This window comes from Hippocampus zosterae, chromosome 1, assembly GCF_025434085.1.
Source record: "Hippocampus zosterae strain Florida chromosome 1, ASM2543408v3, whole genome shotgun sequence".
Taxonomy (NCBI): Eukaryota; Metazoa; Chordata; class Actinopteri; order Syngnathiformes; family Syngnathidae; genus Hippocampus; species Hippocampus zosterae.
The window spans coordinates 11,574,118-11,592,581 of NC_067451.1; the positions used below are offsets into that span (position 1 = coordinate 11,574,118).

The 18,464-nt window shown below is 45.4% G+C and overlaps 1 protein-coding gene across 2 annotated transcripts; it reads left to right on the forward strand.

The window, feature by feature from the left end:
• The first annotated feature begins 754 nt into the window (after positions 1 to 754).
• Positions 755 to 17,974, forward strand: sec24b (SEC24 homolog B, COPII coat complex component). Of its 2 annotated transcripts, none has more exons than XM_052086875.1 (25): positions 755 to 901; positions 1,029 to 1,146; positions 2,732 to 3,316; positions 4,149 to 4,289; positions 7,833 to 7,961; positions 8,491 to 8,574; positions 9,438 to 9,592; positions 9,686 to 9,870; positions 9,962 to 10,064; positions 10,703 to 10,829; positions 10,918 to 11,027; positions 11,302 to 11,414; positions 11,504 to 11,622; positions 12,252 to 12,307; positions 12,417 to 12,623; positions 12,746 to 12,869; positions 12,955 to 13,113; positions 13,187 to 13,360; positions 13,671 to 13,781; positions 13,867 to 14,042; positions 14,116 to 14,253; positions 14,334 to 14,438; positions 15,976 to 16,068; positions 16,597 to 16,700; positions 17,387 to 17,974. In XM_052086875.1, the coding sequence occupies exons 2-25, from the start codon at positions 1,065 to 1,067 to the stop codon at positions 17,496 to 17,498; spliced, it is 3,492 nt and encodes a 1,163-aa protein (XP_051942835.1). In that variant the 5' UTR covers positions 755 to 901; positions 1,029 to 1,064; the 3' UTR covers positions 17,499 to 17,974. The 2 variants fall into 2 exon arrangements, with proteins under 2 accessions (XP_051942835.1, XP_051942918.1); XM_052086958.1 differs by lacking the exon at positions 755 to 901 and adding an exon at positions 911 to 929.
• The last annotated feature ends 490 nt before the right edge of the window (positions 17,975 to 18,464 follow it).

Consider the following 18,464-nt stretch of genomic DNA (forward strand, 5'->3'; position numbering starts at 1 on the left):
TGGGCAAAAAGTTAAACCTTGGTTTTCTTGAAACATAAAAAAACTTCCAATACAAAAAGGTGTATGAGTTGCATCTGGCTGAGTTGTATTATTGCATCATTCATCGCATTTGTCATTAATACACATTCCTTGATTTTCTGTGTTTAATTGTTTACCCAGAGTTGCATTTTTTGCTTGCTCTACAAACAGTAGAGTTGTAATGCGATTCGTTGTGCGGAAGGTGGCAGTATTGCAGCATGGATCAAACGAAATGCCACATCTCTGATGAGTTCTGTTCAGACACATTTGTCAAAAAGCAGACCAAAGTAATATAACGTGACGCTGATCCTAACACAATATTAATTATTGCTTTTTACAGGCCATTGATACTATAATTGTAGCATGAAGTCATTGCCACGGTGTAGGCTATCATGAAAGTTTATAATACACTAGAAGCCTTGTCTTTTTTTTCTCGACAAACAAAATGACACAACTACATTCGTAGGAGTATGTGTCAACCAGTTGTACACATTTGACTGCTTTGGCGAAATTTAAGACAATTAAAGTGTTCAATCGTCTATTTTCACTTACTTTTAACAGGTGCCATCTTGGTCAGTGGTGCTGCATTCGCGAAACGTTTCCGAGTCGTATTTCAGACAATTTAAAAGTGTTCAGATAAAATAATATAGCCGATTTGTCAAAACTAGCAATAGTCTGAATCTATATGATTTCCATTCACTCATAACAGATCAGATTGTTATCCTGAAAAATAATATGCAGTCGGATTATCAAGTTTAGACTGCGTCGGAGTTGCTTGTTCCCCAATTTAATCTTTCAATTCCAATCCCCTAGGAACACACCGAAAGGACCAGCGGAGACGGTTAAGGCTTGTCTACATCCTGCTCCCAGAACCTTCACTCAGGTCGGCCGCTGACCCAGCTCAAACCTGGGTCGCTTCTTTCAATCTGCGATCTCTCCTGCATCAGACATACGGTACACGCTGCTCATCGTCGGGTGACACTCATGTGATATATTTATTTTTGATCCAGCACTGTGACTGTGAGGACTGGGGGACTGCCGGAGGGATGTCGGCGCCGGTGAACGGCTACTTCGGCTACGGCCAGAGCCCAACGCCGAACGGCGCAGCTGCTCCCCCCCGACAGAATGGTAAAGCAGGCCGGATGATGCGATTAGCCTGATCCCTTGTTTTTAGCATGCTAATGCTAATCGAATGGATAAACACTCGTCACTTCCAACCTTCATGCATTCATAAACTTAAACGACAACAGTGTTACATTTGCAGTATGTTGTAGTTTAAGCCAAAATAAGACTTCGATATGCACCGTGATGCTAACAAATCCAAAGAGGATGATAACGTTAGCCTAGCGTCGATGGGCGAGCGATCTGGCAACTTTGCGCTGCATTAAGATGAATTGTTTAACAATTTGCCTGAATGATCTGCTCCAGTTGGACACTGATATGGTCACCAGTGTGTAGTTAAGTGTTTAATGTCAGTGCTGTCGTATTTGTATGAGCAGTTCACCGAACAGTTCAAGCAACAGCTGCTGATAAAGCTTGTTTGCAGTTCCACAGACATTTAGCCACTGCTTTGATATCTTATTGAAATCATTATCATTGCAGTTATGGTTTTATACTGACCAAAGAAAAGAAGAAATGAAAGGCTTTCACAGAGAGCAGGTGCAGGACTTTCAACATGATGCATTCAAGATACCCTACATCAAAATTTCCAAACCTATTTTGAGTGTTTGTACACGTTTTACATTACACAATTATTTATTTGCTACAAATAATGTGTCTCTGTTCATCTATCTATGCCAGTGACTTATAGTGACAGGTATAACAATTAATTGGTTTTCCACTTGATGGCAAACAGTAGGACAGAATGAGTGCCGGTAATCTGGACATTCGGTTGAATTCCAATTGAGCCCAACATACGCTGGGCCCCCGACCTCAACCGACCCATTAATTTCTTCCAGTCTGCACATTAGTTTCTTCTGGCCAGCGGCTCCGTTTTGAAATCAGCAAATATAGTGCGTTCAAGACACGCGAGTCCACTGATCACCTTGTCGTACAAAAGTATTGACGGTGCTTAATGCAGGCCATTACATTTATATGTAGCATTGACTGCGAATCCTAGTTACTAATGGTGTCACAGAGTCACAATAATTTCATACCAGAAGTAGCAATAATTTAAGAAATGACAAGAACTAACAGCTCCGCTGTAACTGAATTAAACATTGCTTTTACAACATATTAAATAGGCATAAGACAGTCCCAAGTGTTGGTTGTAACAGGAACAAAGCATGACATGAAAGCTTCTTTCGATTACTGTTGCTGCCGTAAAGTCTATCTGCTAACCTGTGCTGTTTAAGCTATTTTAGATTCATAAACTAGTGTACTGCACAGAAAGTCATGGGTACATACCATCTTTGTGTTCAATTAACATGACCAGTGTTCAGGTACAATAAATGTTTGAATAAACCGAGACAAAATCATTGTTTCACAATACATTCCATACTTTTTCTGAAATTGATGGTGTACAGTGAGATCTTTCTAATATAAAATGTGTGCCTTGACTCAATCAAGGTTGGGAAACACTGCATTAGTATCTGAACTGCTATTATTTTGGTGACTCTTTTCAGATGACTACTACAAACAATGATAACTAAAGCTATGAGATTTTATACCTCTGCATTTAATGCTGACAGAATTCTTCTTATTTACTTCCCAGGTCCAGTTCAGACATACACTGCCACATATCCAGCCATGGGTTACTATGGAGCCCCACCTCAACAACAAAACTACTCCACCATCTCGTCACACTGTACTGTTGTGTCTAGCAAAGCCCCCGTCACGAACAGTCCCCCTCATGTGAACAACTACTACCCAAACCACCATCATGTAGCGCCCCTTCCCCAGCGACACACCGCCCCTTCGGCACCGCCGTCAAGCGCCCACTATGCCCAATTCCCACAGCAGTTTCCGCCCTATGCCACTCAAGAAGCTTATTATGGACAGACGTCATACCACATGCCACAAGCTCAGTGTCAGCAACAGCAACCCACTTTGTTGCCAGCGCCACCTAGTGGTCCTGGGGCACCTGTCTATCCCATCGTTTCCTACCCATCTGCGCCAGGGACGAGCCAGTATGGCACTCTTGTCTCTAGCCAGACTGCCACTGCGCCGGGAATGATGCAATACAGCAACCCCCAGCCAGGTTCTTCTACTCCAACAGCAGCGGCAGCAACGCACCCGGGGTATAATGTGGCTCCTCCCTCTCAGGTGGCTCCAGCTGTCAATGGTCAAAGAAGCATAGGTATGAGCTTGTTTTTAAACCTTTGGATCTGCTTTGTAAAGTGACTTTTTGTAAAGTATATCAGTAGAAAAAAGATAAACGCAAATGTGACTTGTATGTCGTAATGAAATAATTTCTCAATATTTTTCTGTCAAATGTGAAATTTAAAAAGCACGATGCCTTCTCAAAATGACAGTACCTTTTTTGATCGAGGGGAGTGATTTCATACATTCACACCTCTGGACAATGATTATGTTCTAGTTTTTGTCAAAACAGTGGTCTCAGGATAGAGCCTTGTGGCACACTCATTGGTCTGTCCCATATATGGCTCATCAATCCATTCGTTGTCTTTCGTGCTTCTCACAGATGAATTTCAGTTTATCCCAGCTGACTTTGGCCAGATTTCCAGGGCACATAAACAAGGAACCATTCACACTCACATTGAATACATGCTGATTTATATAGCGCTTTCACAACAGCGGCAGCCACATCCACAGCTATGGACAAAATAATCTTCAGTGAACTTGATATGTTTTTGGAATATGGGAGAAAGCAGGAGTACCCAGAGAAGGAGTGTGAATTCCACAACACAGGAAACGCTAAGACCTGTGAAACAGTTGTGCGAACCACTGAAGTGCTTAATGCCATCCATAAATGTGCTTCATTATATGCAGCCTCTTTGATCTTCTTGAGAATATGAGCATGCTCATCAGTTCACCAAACGTTGCTCTTATTTTGTTTGTTTTGTCCTGTTTTGATTTCAAACATTCAACAAAGAACTTGGTTCCACTAAACCAGGTCTTCACTTGCGACACATTCAATTAATTTTCTCTTGTCCGTTTTCCCATCGCAGCCGCAAATACAGCCCACCAACACTATGAGCATCAGGCCTCTCTAAACTATGACTCCTACGGTGGAGGCGGGACGAACGGAGAGCAACCGGCATCAGGAACTCCCGCAACATCAGTACATTCCTCACCTGGCCACCATCAAGGTAACCGTACTGTCTCCATATTGCGCATGATACGATTTATAGGTAGGTGACAGCTCAGTATGATTTCAATATTGTGCTCAGCTGCTCACTGTGTGAATGGTTTACAAATTCAGTATATCCTGCACTGTGATTATTACCTCACGTCCAAATGTGTTGATAAGAGTGTTAACTGGGGTCCACTTTATTTCAGCTTGTGGGTTGTTTTACTGTAAGCCTCCATTATTTCCAAGCCCCCCGGCTCAGTGCCTGTACATTGGGGTTCACACCAGTAGACGAGAGGGTTGCCTCCCTCCGCCTTCGGGTGGGTGGACGGCTCCTGACTGTTGTTTGTGCATATGCACCAAACAGCAGCTCAGCATACCCACCCTTTTTGGAGTCCTTGGAGGGTGTGCTGGAGAGTACTCCTGCTGGGGACTCCATTGTTCTGCTGGGGGACTTCAATGCTCACGTGGGCAATGACAGTGATGAACGGCCCCCCTGATCAAAACCCGAGTGGTGTTTTGTTATTGGACTTCTGTGCTCGTCACGGATTGTCCATAACGAACACCTTGTTCAAACATAAGGGTGTCCATATGTGCACTTGGCACCAGGACACCCTAGGCCGCAGTTCGATGATCGACTTTGTAGTTGTATCATCGGATTTGCGGCCGCATGTTCTGGACACTCGGGTGAAGAGAGGGGCGGAGCTGTCAACTGATCACCACCTGGTGGTGAGTAGGCTCCGATGGTGGGGGAAGATGCCGGTCCGTCCTGGCAGACCCAAACGTATTGTGAGGGTTTGTTGGGAGCGTCTGGCGGAATCCCCTGTCAGAAGGAGTTTCAACTCCCACCTCCGACAGAGCTTTTCCCATGTTCCGGGGGAGACGGGGGACATTGAGTCCGAGTGGACCATGTTCCGTGCCTCTATTGTTGAGGCGGCCAATCTGAGTTGTGGCCGTAAGGTGGTTGGTGCCTGTCGTGGCGGCAATCCCCGTACTCGCTGGTGGACACCAGCAGTAAGGGATGCCGTCAAGCTGAAGAAGGAGTCCTATCGAGCCTTTATGGCCTGTGGGACCCCAGAGGCAGCTGACGGGTATCGACTGGCCAAGCGGACCGCGGCTTCGGTGGTCGCCGAGGCAAAAACCCGAGCGTGGGAAGAGTTCGGTGAGGCCATGGAAGCCGACTTCCGGACGGCTTCGAGGAAATTCTGGTCCACCATCCGACGTCTCAGGAGGGGGAAGCAGTGCACCACTAACACTGTGTACAGTGGGGATGGGGCGCTGCTGACTTCGACTCGGGACGTTGTGAACCGGTGGGCAGAGTACTTCGAAGACCTCCTCAACTCCACCAACACGCCTTCGTTGGAGGAAGCAGAGCCTGGGGACTCTGAGGTGGGCTCTCCTATCTCTGTGGTTGAAGTCACCGATGTGGTTAAAAAGCTCCTCGGTGGCAAGGCCCCAGGGGTGGATGAGATCCGCCCGGAGCTCCTCAAGGCTCTGGATGTTGTGGGGCTGTCCTGGTTGACACGCCTCTGCAACATCGCGTGGTCAACAGGGAGAGTGCCTCTGGATTGGCAGACCGGGGTGGTAGTCCCTCTTTTTAAAAAGGGGGACCGGAGGGTGTGTTCCAACTACAGAGGGATCACACTCCTCAGCCTCCCTGGTAAGGTCTATTCAGGGGTGCTGGAGAGGAGGGTCCGTCAGGAAGTCGAGCCTCAGATTGAGGAGGAGCAGTGTGGTTTTCGTCCCGGCCGTGGAACAGTGGACCAGCTCTACACCCTTACCAGGGTCCTTGAGGGTATGTGGGAATTCGCCCAACCAGTCTACATGTGTTTCGTGGACTTGGAGAAGGCGTTTGACCGTGTCCCTCGGGGAGTTCTGTGGGGGGTGCTTCGTGGGTATGGGGTACCGAACCCCCTGATACGGGCTGTTCGGTCACTATACCACCGATGTCAGAGTTTGGTTCGCATTGCCGGCAGTAAGTCGGAATCGTTTCCAGTGGGGGTAGGACTCCGCCAAGGCTGCCCTTTGTCGCCGATTCTGTTCATAACCTTTATGGACAGAATTTCTAGGCGCAGCCGAAGCGTTGAGGGGGTCCGTTTTGGGGGCCTCAGTATTACATCCCTGCTTTTTGCAGATGATGTGGTGCTGTTGGCTCCTTCAAACGGGGCTCTCCAACTCTCACTGGAGCGTTTCGCAGCCGAGTGTGAAGCGGTTGGGATGAAAATCAGCACCTCCAAATCTGAAACCATGGTCCTCAGTCGGAAAAGGGTGGAGTGCCCCCTCCGGGTCGGGGAGGAGATCTTACCCCAAGTGGAGGAGTTCAAGTATCTTGGGGTCTTGTTCACGAGTGGGGGTAGGAGGGAGCGGGAGATCGACAGGCGGATCGGTGCAGCGTCTGCTGTGATGCGGACGTTGTATCGGTCTGTCGTGGTGAAGAAGGAGCTGAGCCAAAGGGCGAAGCTCTCAATTTACCGGTCGATCTACGTCCCAACCCTCACCTATGGTCACGAGCTATGGGTCGTGACCGAAAGAACGAGATCCCGGATACAAGCGGCTGAAATGAGTTTTCTCCGCAGGGTGTCCGGGCTCTCCCTTAGAGATAAGGTGAGAAGCTCAGTCATCCGGGAGGGGCTCAGAGTCGAGCCGCTTCTCCTCCACATCGAGAGGAGCCAGATGAGATGGCTTGGGCATCTGATTCGGATGCCTCCTGAACGCCTCCCTGGTGAGGTGTTCCGGTCATGTCCCACCGGGAGGAGACCCCGAGGAAGACCCAGGACACGCTGGAGAGACTATGTCACCCAGCTTGCCTGGGAACGACTCGGGATCCCCCGGGGAGAGCTGGAAGAAGTAGCTAGGGAGAGGGAAGTCTGGGCTTCCCTGCTAAAGCTGTTGCCCCCGCGACCCGGCCCCGGATAAGCGGTAGATGATGGATGGATGGATGGATGGTTGTTTTACTGTAAGCCTCCATTATTTCCAAGGGATCGGAGCACGAGCCCTCCCACAATTAGCAAAAATCTGCGAGTACCAGTAACTGACGAACCCCTTTAAAAACGTTTATAACTGCCTGTACATATTAGAACATGGTGGTGAAGCATTACTTGTACTTCGTTGAAACTCCTTAAGTTACTGCAACCCTTAATTTCCTGCAACAATTTAGAACCTCCCAGACATAAAAAGATACTAGGTAATGTCACAGTATCGTAACGCCTTCACACCGAATAATATAATTATCCAGGGCTTTGGTGTCTTCTCATGGCATCTAAGAGTATTGTAGCATGAGCACAAAACTGCAAATATTTTAGTTTTTCAACAAATAGTTGAGGTTGAATTAGCGATTAGGCAAGGCATTGGTTGGTTGATTGGTGGTTGTTTATTACCATCATTTACACGGTTATAAAAATGTACCCAAATTCTCGGCCCATATTTACACTTATAATAAAATTTTTTTACTTCTTTTAGTAATTTGTGTCTGCAGTGCTGTGGCTTTTTTCTAGACTTTGGCCAAGAAGACGTACCTGATTAGTTTTGCTCCTTTTCTTCCCCCTGCTCCCGCTTCCGACAGGGACGCAATATGGATATGTCGCTAATAGCGGCGCTAGATCGGCATCGGGTGCAACCGCAGCCCCCTCGTCATCCAGCTCGGAGGATGATGATGAGGAGGATGATGATGAGGAGGAGGATGAGGAAGCAGGTTTGCTTTCGATTTTAGCATTTTAACACTAATCATTCTGTCTCTTTCCAGCCCACTGACCTCCACATTCTTCAGCCATCCAGGTGTCTTATGTGTACCAACCAGAGCATATTTTCCACGAGTTCGTAAATCCGAATTCGTTGGCACGAATTGCATCCGTTGAGCTTCTCTTGCCTGCCGCTTGGGTTTGCTGTGGGACAAAATCATCTTTTCTTTCAAGCATTCGTTCTTAGTTTTTAGATTATAGATTCCAAATGAGTCACGCCCATAACCCAAGCAATGAAATAAACCATATATTCTCATTTATCCTGTTTCTCTCGGATAAGCAGTGCAAACATCCTTCCTACCTTACATGTCCATGTCCTTATTTAATTTCATCAGTCAAGTTCAGGGTGTCCTCCGCCTACTGCCCGAAGGCAGCTGGGATAGGCTCCAGCGACCCTTGTGAGGATAAAGTGGTTCAGAAAATGGATGGGTAGATGGATGGAAGTTTCCCCTTGATTCTTTTGTCACAGTGATGCTTTTTCAGGCGGTGATACGTCTTCGTCCACCACTGGCAGTGCGTCACCGGTGCCCAACAGCTACGATTCCCTGGAAGGAGGCAATTTTCCAGGTATGCACGGGGTCACAAACATGGTCTTTATTACCTTGCAGTCAGTCATGCAGCAGTGTGCAAAAGTTTTGGACCACTACTGGCATGGTTGTTTGACATTGTTGTTCACAGCAATCACCTCAGTGTTCCTTTGGCACTCAGTGGTGCTTGAACAGAAATTACAGCCTGGAAGCACATGTAGTTCTCTCCATTTTTCTTTAAATTCAGGCCTGATAAGAGTTTTACATCATAAAGAGTCTTGTCATTCATTCCATCCATTTTGCCATTTTAAATTAGTTTAATCATTTTTTTGCAAATAATACATGAAAAGAATGACTGTAATAAACAATTTTACGCATGTATGTAACGATTGGCATTTAATGAATAAATTGTTATAATAATATAATTTGAAATAATTTATAATTTGATTCGAAATAATTCAATTAAAATGAGAATGAGACATTACTCCATTATTAAAATGAACTGCTTTACATTTGCATGCAACATTTTGGAATCATTATAGTTGATGGTGTCTTATTATTATTTTTTTTTACATTATTGTACATCCATATAATTGAACTTTTATTTATTTATTACTTGATTTGCAGTTGATGTAGCCCATTTGTTCATTGTAAAAGGAATGTGACTTTTGAGTGCAAGAATTTGTCCATTCCAGCTTTTTTTCCCACTTCTTGGTTGGACTAATTAATTATATATTCATTAGTGTAAAATGTATAAATAATTATTCTGGCCTTAATGTCATTGCTAAAAGAACAGATCGAATGGCGACCAAAGACTTCGGGACAGTAGTGTATATACATACTTTCCGTCTGGATCAAAATGTGAACAGTCTTCATTTGATGGCAAAACAAACTCTCACGCAGATTCAATGCCCCCTCCGACCAATCAAGCACCACCCTACAGTAGCTATGGTTTTCCAGCTGTGCAGCCCGCTTATCCGCAAGGACCGACCTCACTCACGAACTTGCCGGCTTCTCAGGACCTGCTTGGACCGACCGGCTGTCAGCAGTACTCCCAGGTTTGGCCTCTGTCTTCCATCAAATGGATTGTTAAACCTGTACATCGGTTATACGGCAGAATAATTGCTACTCACTCCCTGGTTTGCTGAAAGCCTTTTCCGAGCCTGTCCCAACTGTCTGCGGCCCTGGGGGGCCTGAGCGGGGTCCCGGAGCTGGAGGTGGAGGCTCTCAGGCCTCTAAACCTGCTCCAGGAAAGGAATTTGCTCCCCCCAAGACCTCTGGAAGCCCCTGAACCCAACCTGAGTTTGGAGCTGAAGAAGGTCAACTGCAGCCCACAGTATGTAAAGAGTTTTCACCGCTTCCAAAATTCTGTCGAGGAAAATTATCATAGGATGCAAATAAACTTCCTGTTTCTCTCCCATGTAAAGGACATTTCGATGTACCCTGACCAGCATCCCTCAAACGCAGGCTCTGCTCAACAAGGCCAGACTGCCTCTTGGCCTCCTCCTTCACCCCTTCAGAGATCTGGAGGTGGGCTATAAAGTAGAAAGGCTACGGCCCCCTCCCCCCTCCAAAAAAAAAAAAAAATACTGTCAAACCTCCAAGGTTGCACAATTTGGAGTTTTCGACTTCAGAGGTTCCATTGTAAAACAGCCAGTTTGATTTAATCTCATGAAATGTATTCTTTCAAAGAATTTTGACATTCTGCAAAAAAAAAAAAAGGAACAGAGAAGGAGAAGGTTTGGTTTCATTGACTGGCAACGGTATAGACAGCAGGACGATGTGAGGGAAGCGAGTTTATTTTTAAAGGTGCTACTTGATAAGAGGGTCGCTGATAGAAGTCGACAAGGACATCTGTCCTCCAGCATGAATTTCTCTACACTCCTAAAACACATCTTGGAGTGCTTTTAGAAAGGGACTTTTGTGTTTTTGCGTGTGAGGTTTTTATTTTACGTTTTACAATTTTATGCAAAATAGAATACAACAGAAAATTAGCCGTATTATGTAACAGTAGGGCAGAACTACAGAGACAAACGCTCCACAGACTCAACTATGCCTTTAAAAAGTCAGTTTGCCCTTTAAACATGACCTAATGTTTCACCAAATGACAGGTGTCATGAGGCAAGCGGGTCACATGACTTAGTGTTTCAATAAATGTTTCCCTGCAGCAATTGCCAGTCATCACGTCCAACACCATAGTCCGCTGTCGCTACTGCCGCACCTACATCAACCCCTTTGTTACCTTCCTGGACCAGCGAAGGTGGAAGTGTAACCTCTGCTATCGGGTCAACGATGGTATGAAAATGTTCACGCCACTTTGTTTGGATGTATCTCTGCTGCATTTAGCCCTACATCAGTTATCTATCCTTTTTTTTCCTCCCAGTACCGGATGAGTTCATGTACAACCCGGTAACGAGGTCCTATGGTGAACCCCACAAGAGACCAGAAGTCCAAAACGCCACTGTAGAATTCATTGCGTCATCAGACTATATGGTGAGGCCCTCCTACATTTTCAGTTGCAACTGTATTAGTGAGGAAACTATCATTAAAATCATAGGTGTTTAAAATCCACATCCACTCAAATAAACACATTATGTCTGGTAAATATCTGGTTCTCTGAGCAATGAGTAATTGTTAATTTTTTTCAAAACTGCTGTTGTATTCGATGTGCATGTAGATTATACACAGGTCCATCTAATTGTGAGGCCGCTAAATATGTTTTTATGCTAACTTCACCACAGTTCTAATAACAACCTTGTGTCGACAGCTGCGCCCCCCTCAGCCAGCCGTCTACCTGTTTGTGCTGGATGTGTCACACAGTGCCGTGGAAAGCGGGTACCTGAAATATTTCTGCGAGTCGCTCCTGGAGAACCTGGATAAGTGAGTGTCGGGATCGTTACGAAAAAGCTGTGCGCTTGTTTTGTTTAAAAGCAGATCTTGGGGGTTAAAAAAACAGGTGTGGTCCTCAGGTTGCCTGGTGACTCACGTACCAAGGTGGGATTCCTCACGTTTGACAGCAGCGTCCACTTCTACAACCTCCAGGGGGGACTGTCCCAGCCACAGATGCTGGTGGTGACCGATATTGACGGTACTGAGAGTTTGACCTCTCATAATCAGCATTTCTTTCCCTTTGTGACCACATAAGAACAGTTCTTTTCCACAATTGTTCATACTAGGGGAAATATATAAAGTAAAATTATCATGTATCTGAATAAACAGTTATCATAGTTTTCAGTAGGATACTCAAATCCTAAAATATTCAGCAGCTGTAGCTCCACATTCAACATTTGCATTGATATATTGATAGTTTTACTGTTGGAAAAAAAAACCCTGCTTCAGGCCCCTCAGATTAACCTGCTAAAAATTGCTCCTCAACTGAAGTGATTGATGAGCAAAATTGTTCCTGAAAGAAAAAAAAGTTATTTCAAACCTTGTGGCGCAGTCCCACCCTCAATGTTATCACTCGTTAGCTCAGACTGATCAGTGCGTCCGGGAAATTTAATTGCAGCTCTGCTCGGATGTAGTGTTTCAGGCAGCATATATTCTAAGCGTGGCTTTGGAAAAGACATACTTGCCAGATATTTGGAGAAAGATTGTGTGAAAGTGGAATTATATAATTTAGCTGTAGTGTGGCATCACCATTCATTTTTCCCCTAAATATTCCCTTTAAAAAGTTCTCAACTTGTAATGGTATTTATTTTACGTTTTTAACTGCAGATGTATTCATACCATCTCATGACAGTCTAATGGTGAACTGGAAGGAGAGTAAAGAGGTAGACTCCAACTTACTAAATGATTCCATAACATTCATTCTACTGTGTGTGTGTGTTTTTGAGGGTGAATTATATCCTTTTGTCTGTCCGGTCCTCCATCATTGTGCAGCTGATCAAGGACCTGCTGACCTCCCTCCCCGCTTCGTTCAGCCAGAGCAGGGAGACACACAGCGCGCTGGGCCCCGCCCTGCAAGCCGCCTTCAAGCTCATGTCCCCCACCGGCGGACGCGTCAGCGTGTTCCAAACGCAGCTGCCGACGCTGGGCGCCGGCTCGCTGCAGTCCAGGGAGGATCCCAGTCAGCGTGCCAGTGCCAAGGTAGAGCAAGGAGGCATGAGAAAGACACTTCCATGGGACTCACCCGGGTGTCCTAATCAGCACTTGAGCTTATTTCAAAACATCTTTTTTTGTTGAGAATTTTTTTTCTGACATGTTTGCAGGGAGTGAAGCATCTTGGCCCCGCCACAGACTTCTACAAAAAATTTGCACTGGATTGCTCAGGACAACAGATTGGGGTTGATCTTTTTCTTCTGAGCTCCCAGTATGCTGACCTCGCCTCACTGGGTAAGGGTCTCAACTTTCCACAATGGCTTCCAGCATGACAAAGACCTTTGTTCATTTTTTTTCTCCGTTCTCTTTTGCTTTATAGCGTGCATCTCCAAGTACTCTGCTGGCAGCATCTTCTACTATCCCTCCTTTCATCACATCCACAACCCAGCCCAGTTGGAGAAGTTCCAGAAGGATCTCGAGCGCTACCTCAGTAGGAAGATGGGCTTTGAGGCAGTCATGAGAATACGATGCACTAAAGGTTGCTCTCCCCAAACTATGTTGTCTACTCTGCCGCTAGAAATAGCTGATGATCTTTTTTTTCCCCCCCTCAGGTTTATCCATCCACACGTTCCACGGCAACTTCTTTGTGCGCTCCACCGACTTGCTGTCCCTCGCTAACGTCAACCCAGATTCGGCCTTTGCGGTCCAGATGTCGATCGATGACTCTCTGGTTGACTCTTCTCTGGCATGTTTCCAGGCGGCTCTGCTCTACACCTCCAGTAAAGGTACAAGCGTCTTTAACTCGTTCACCGCCTGCCATTTTCAAAAGTGTTCCCCTGTGTTCTGGGACATTATTTTCAGGGGACAGGGAAGAAATTTCATCTGTGCTGTATACAGCACATTTGACAATGAAGTTGTATCCTATCCAATCCAAAATCCAAGTATAGTAAATGATATCGAAACGAAAGTGTAGGCTCTCTTCTTTCACCACAAAAATATCGTCCATGTTTCTGTTATCTAGTAAACAGCCATAGAACATGAGTTGATTTCATTGAGCGTTTTAGCCTCTAACCCTGCATCTGTTTATTATTGCAGGGAAGAGGCGTATCCGGGTCCACACTCTTTGCCTGCCTGTGGTCAACCAACTGAGCGACGTGTACGCCGCCGCTGACGTCCAGGCCATTACTTGCCTGCTGGCAAATATGGGTGTGTTACCAATATTGGCTTTTGGACTTTGGCGTACCCTTTGTGGGATAATGTTTGATGTTATTCTTTATATGTTTTTTCAAAGCGATCGACCGCTCCGTATCATCCAGCCTGTTGGATGCTCGGGACGCCCTCACGAACGCGGCGGTGGACTTTGTGAGCGCCTACAAGAACAATGTGTCCAACGTGCAGCAGTCTGGCCTCGTGGTGCCCGCCGCCATGCGCCTTTTCCCGCTTTACATTCTCTCTCTCCTAAAACAGGTGTGGCTGCCTTTTATGCCTTATCATGGCCCCCGCTTTGACTCAACGCAGGCTGATGTGTTTTGCTTCTCAGAAAGCATTTCGTACGGGAACGAGCACACGCCTGGACGAGCGTGTCTTCGCCATGTGTGAGTTCAAGACGCAACCGCTACAGCAGCTAATGCGGATGGTCCACCCCGACTTGTACCGCCTGGACAATATGTCCGACCAGGTGAAGAAGTCAACAAAAGAAAACTGAAAAAGAAATCCTCCCTCGACATGGTTATTGTAATGGCTTTGTTGGACCTGCAGGGGGCGCTCCACCTCAACGACACGCTGGTCCCGCAGCCTCCTCTCCTCCACCTGTCTGCGGAGAGGCTGAGTCGAGATGGCGCTTTCCTCATGGACTGCGGCAGCGTACGTATTCATCTTTGAGGCCTCTTATTACTCAGTGATGCATTCACAGATATCTCTCGCTCGTTTAGCTTTTATTTGCATCCCTCTGCTGTCTGTCAAGATTTATTTAACCTACTTTAATTTTGTCATCAGCAGTGTGACTCTCTCACACACGCATGCCATGATGAGCAATAGCCTGATGCTGCGGCATGCAACGCACTGATCGCAGCTCACACGTATCGTTTTAAAACGCTTTTCTCGGCTCTCCAGATTCCCATTTTTTGCACGTCCCCTCTGTGAATTGTACAAAACAAACTGAATGAGAATAATGATAACACTAATAGATATAGCGATACATAGAATAGAGATACAACTCTGATCACAAGCTGCAACTGCAGACTGACTTCCGGTGACACAACTACACGTCACCATAGGTTAAACATGACCTGCTTTATTTTATTTAATTTTTAAAATACATTTTGTTGACGTGATAGAATGGTTAGGGTTCAGTGTGCATTAACACAAAAAATATATAGAACTAACATGCACAGAGACACAAATGTTTTTGTTTTTTTCCCACTACACCCCTCGGATCGACTTGGGACCAGCTCTTGATCCACTGGTCGATCGCGTTCGACGTAAGGGGCGCCCCTGAACTAAAGGATTCCCCAGTATAAACCTAGAGGACCTTTAACGAAACAATTCCAAAACAACAAATGATTGATCATTGCCTGAGTCCCGTTGAACTATCGTCTTCATCCGTAAAATCGAACATGAACTATTTGGTTTTAGTCTGTATTTTAGCCCCATATGAATGCTATCAGTCTAAACTAAAGAAACAAGAAACTGTGGCTAACACTTGTTTCCAAGTAGGAAGACTCGGCAATCAGCGGTGCCCCATTAATGATTGACAGCTATTTTATCCCATGTTAAATCAACAGTGACTTGGAAGTTTCAATTGACGCAGTGCAAGTGGATTAAACGGAAACCCAAGTCACCGAGAGGAGTAATACACAGCGACCGACTCCTTTCATAAGTCCTGAAAAGTGGAAAGAAAAAAAAACTGATTATAATGGACTAGCTGGTTCGCCGCCCTCCGGGCGGCTCATCAGCTAGTTCCTGCGGAAGGCTGGTAAGGTGGGCCTTCGGCCCACAAAAGTGTTGTTGCTTGGTTCAACTTTTTGTTCATCTTCATTGCTTATCACGAAAATAAAGAGATGTTTAGCTCTACTAAATAACTAACAATTTCATTGCAATGCTTGTGGGTAGACAAAATTTTTTCGCTAAGATGCCCGCGCGATCGTAGTGAGCCACTGCCTGGGCGGCGCGCAGCGGCGCGGTGAAGTAGGTACGTTTTGAAAAGGGACAGACGGAAGGACAGACCGCGTGCGGGACGACGCGCAATATATATATATAAAGATAAGATATATTTTATAAATGCCTCATACTGCAAAAAGAGTACTTGTGTAGCAATTGTGTAACATGTTTGTCCACCTCTGGTGATGCTATTTTTCATCTTCCTTTATATAGATTCTTTTTTTTTCTCACATCTGTGCAGGTGTTTTACCTTTGGATCGGCAAATGCTGTAATGAAATGTTCATCCGAGATGTTCTGGACTACCCCAACTACGCTTCAATCCCCCCAAATATGGTCAGTGTTGAGCCCTCTCTACACACTACATTAAAATGTGTAAGACTGCTGAATTGGTGTCAGGAAATGAGCCCTCCGTGTATGAGTGATTGTCTACAGTAATTGTGAACAAGCCCTGCAGCAGTGAATAGCAAAAGCTACTGTATGTGGGTGAATAGCAAATAGCTGGCGGCTGCAGTGTACATGAGTTTCACTGAAAGGTGCTCTATGTTTGCATGCAGAAGAGAAAAAAGAGCAAGTGCAGCAAATCAGACTTGCTGTTGCCGCTTTTTCACCTCTAGAATGTTCCGGCTGACTGGGTGGACAGCAGCCGTCAGCGTGTTTATCTCCCTTTTTCACAAGGCGGGTTGATGCCTCCCAGAACCACCTACATGCCAAACATTCCAAACTGTCTTTTTTTTGTTGTTGTTTTTTTTTTTTTTTGCCCTGCGCCGCATTGTGTGGCTGGATCAGATTTGTGGCCGTGAAACGCGTGTTTTTGTTGTTGTTGATTTTTATTGCCGTTTGTGGTGATGCTGTTTCGGGCAGAATTGCATTCCTGAGCTGCAGACACTGTTGTCGGAGAGAGTGCGAGCGTTCCTCGACTGGCTGCAGGAAAACAGAGCTTTCAGCTCCATCGTGCACATCGTCAAGTAAGCTCTAAAACATGGTGTCACAGTTGTCCCTTCAACATTGCCCGATAATGCAGGTATTCGCCACAATTTTTTCCATGTGTTGCTGTTTTGCGTAAACACGAGGAAAGGGCATCATGTGATCTGGCAGGCCAGGGATGGCCCACTACTTTTATTTACGCCTGCCTGTATCATGACACAGTTACTATATCATGTAACTTCATTTAACCAAAAAGGCGGTCGATAAAACACACCGCACGTGTTGTCATCATCATCATCTTTTTATCACAATCGCAGTGATTACTTGAGAGGAAGTTCTTTTCTATGACGGGGGCGACTGCTTCCTCAGGGAGTCGATTGTTTAGGCCGCCTCCCCCTTCTCCTTCCTGAGCACCATTGTCGTCTAGTTCAGCAGTGTTGTCGTCCAACATTTGGACTGATAAACAAGTACCGGTAGCGTGCAGATCTACAGTATTTTGAAAAAAAATCATATTTTTCCCCTTTAAATCCAAAGAGATAATGTGTACTGTGGTAAGAGCCTATGTAACGACCTATACAAATACGCTACACAAGTTAAATTGTTTGGAAAGGACCCAGGGTATTTGACTCTCACAAACATTTAAAACTCACCCAAATGAACCCAATTCCAGATGCGCTTCTATTCTGACTAGCTATTAAAATTTGTGACTCTGTTTCTCCATCTTTAGGGACGATGCCTCGGCGAAAGCGACCTTCTTCCAGCACCTGGTGGAAGATCGTTCCGAGTCGGCATGGTCCTACTGTGAGTTCCTGCAGCACATCCAGCAGCAGGTACCCTAGTCACAAGTACGGGGATCGTAGTCGGAACACTAGTGTGATTGGACCACGTAGGGGGGGGGGGGTGACACTCAACCACCAAGGAACCTCTCCCGCTGCCTTGCTGCTTCCCCTCGAAATGGGACAAGAAGGGAAAATGGAGCCAAGAAGATGCCACCTTTGTCGTAGCGCTGTAGTGCTGTTCTTTTTTTTGTTTTTCATTTTTGAAGATTTTACTGAATTTTAACTGAAAACACTGAATACGGGAAACATTTCACTGACTCGCACTCTGGAAAATTATGTTCCTGTCGGGAAGAACTAATAGCGATGGGATGTTGAATACCCCTCACTGACCAATCATTGGGAAGAGAAAAAAAACACCTGTCACCAAACTATTTTTCCTCCCACTATGTCTATTATCCTCTTTGTAACTACTGAAAAGAATCTTTTACGAGCGATAATTTATGAACGAGCTTGTTAAATAAAAATGACAAACCCAAGGCTAACAGACTCTTTCTTAATTCACGTTCATTTTCGTTTACGAAAAGCTCCCATTACATCATGAACCATCGCCGCCTGCATCATCGGCCACACCCACCGTTACCTCGTCACTTCTGCTGCCATTTTCATACAGCGTTTGACTTCATGACAAACAGCTCTGTTTGTGTCGATAACACCTCTGAAAGGGATCTTGAAAATAGACCAAACAGAAAATTGACAAAGGGTGTGGCCAATAGCAGTATTAATTCCTCAAATCTCAAAAACATACACAAAATATTTGAATCTTGCAGCTGCTGGATAAGTAATCGCCATGTTTGCATGGCTAACTACTAGTATAATAATCAAGAAAGCACATCACCATTGTGTTTCAGATGTCTTCAAAGTGTCAAAATGTTCAGTAATTTTACTAAAATTTGTTTTGGAGAGCTTTGTCTTCATTCTCAAAACAAAAAGAGCTTGTATTTCTCTCCAGTAGTACAAAAACAAAAT

Coding starts and splice junctions, on each gene's coding strand:
- sec24b (XM_052086875.1), top strand. CDS start 1,065: ATGTCGGCGCCGGTGAACGGCTACTTCGGCTACGGCCAGAGCCCAACG. Junction 1,147..2,731: donor TGCTCCCCCCCGACAGAATG/GTAAAGCAGGCC, acceptor TTTACTTCCCAG/GTCCAGTTCAGACATACACT. Junction 10,065..10,702: donor ACCCCTTCAGAGATCTGGAG/GTGGGCTATAAA, acceptor GTTTCCCTGCAG/CAATTGCCAGTCATCACGTC.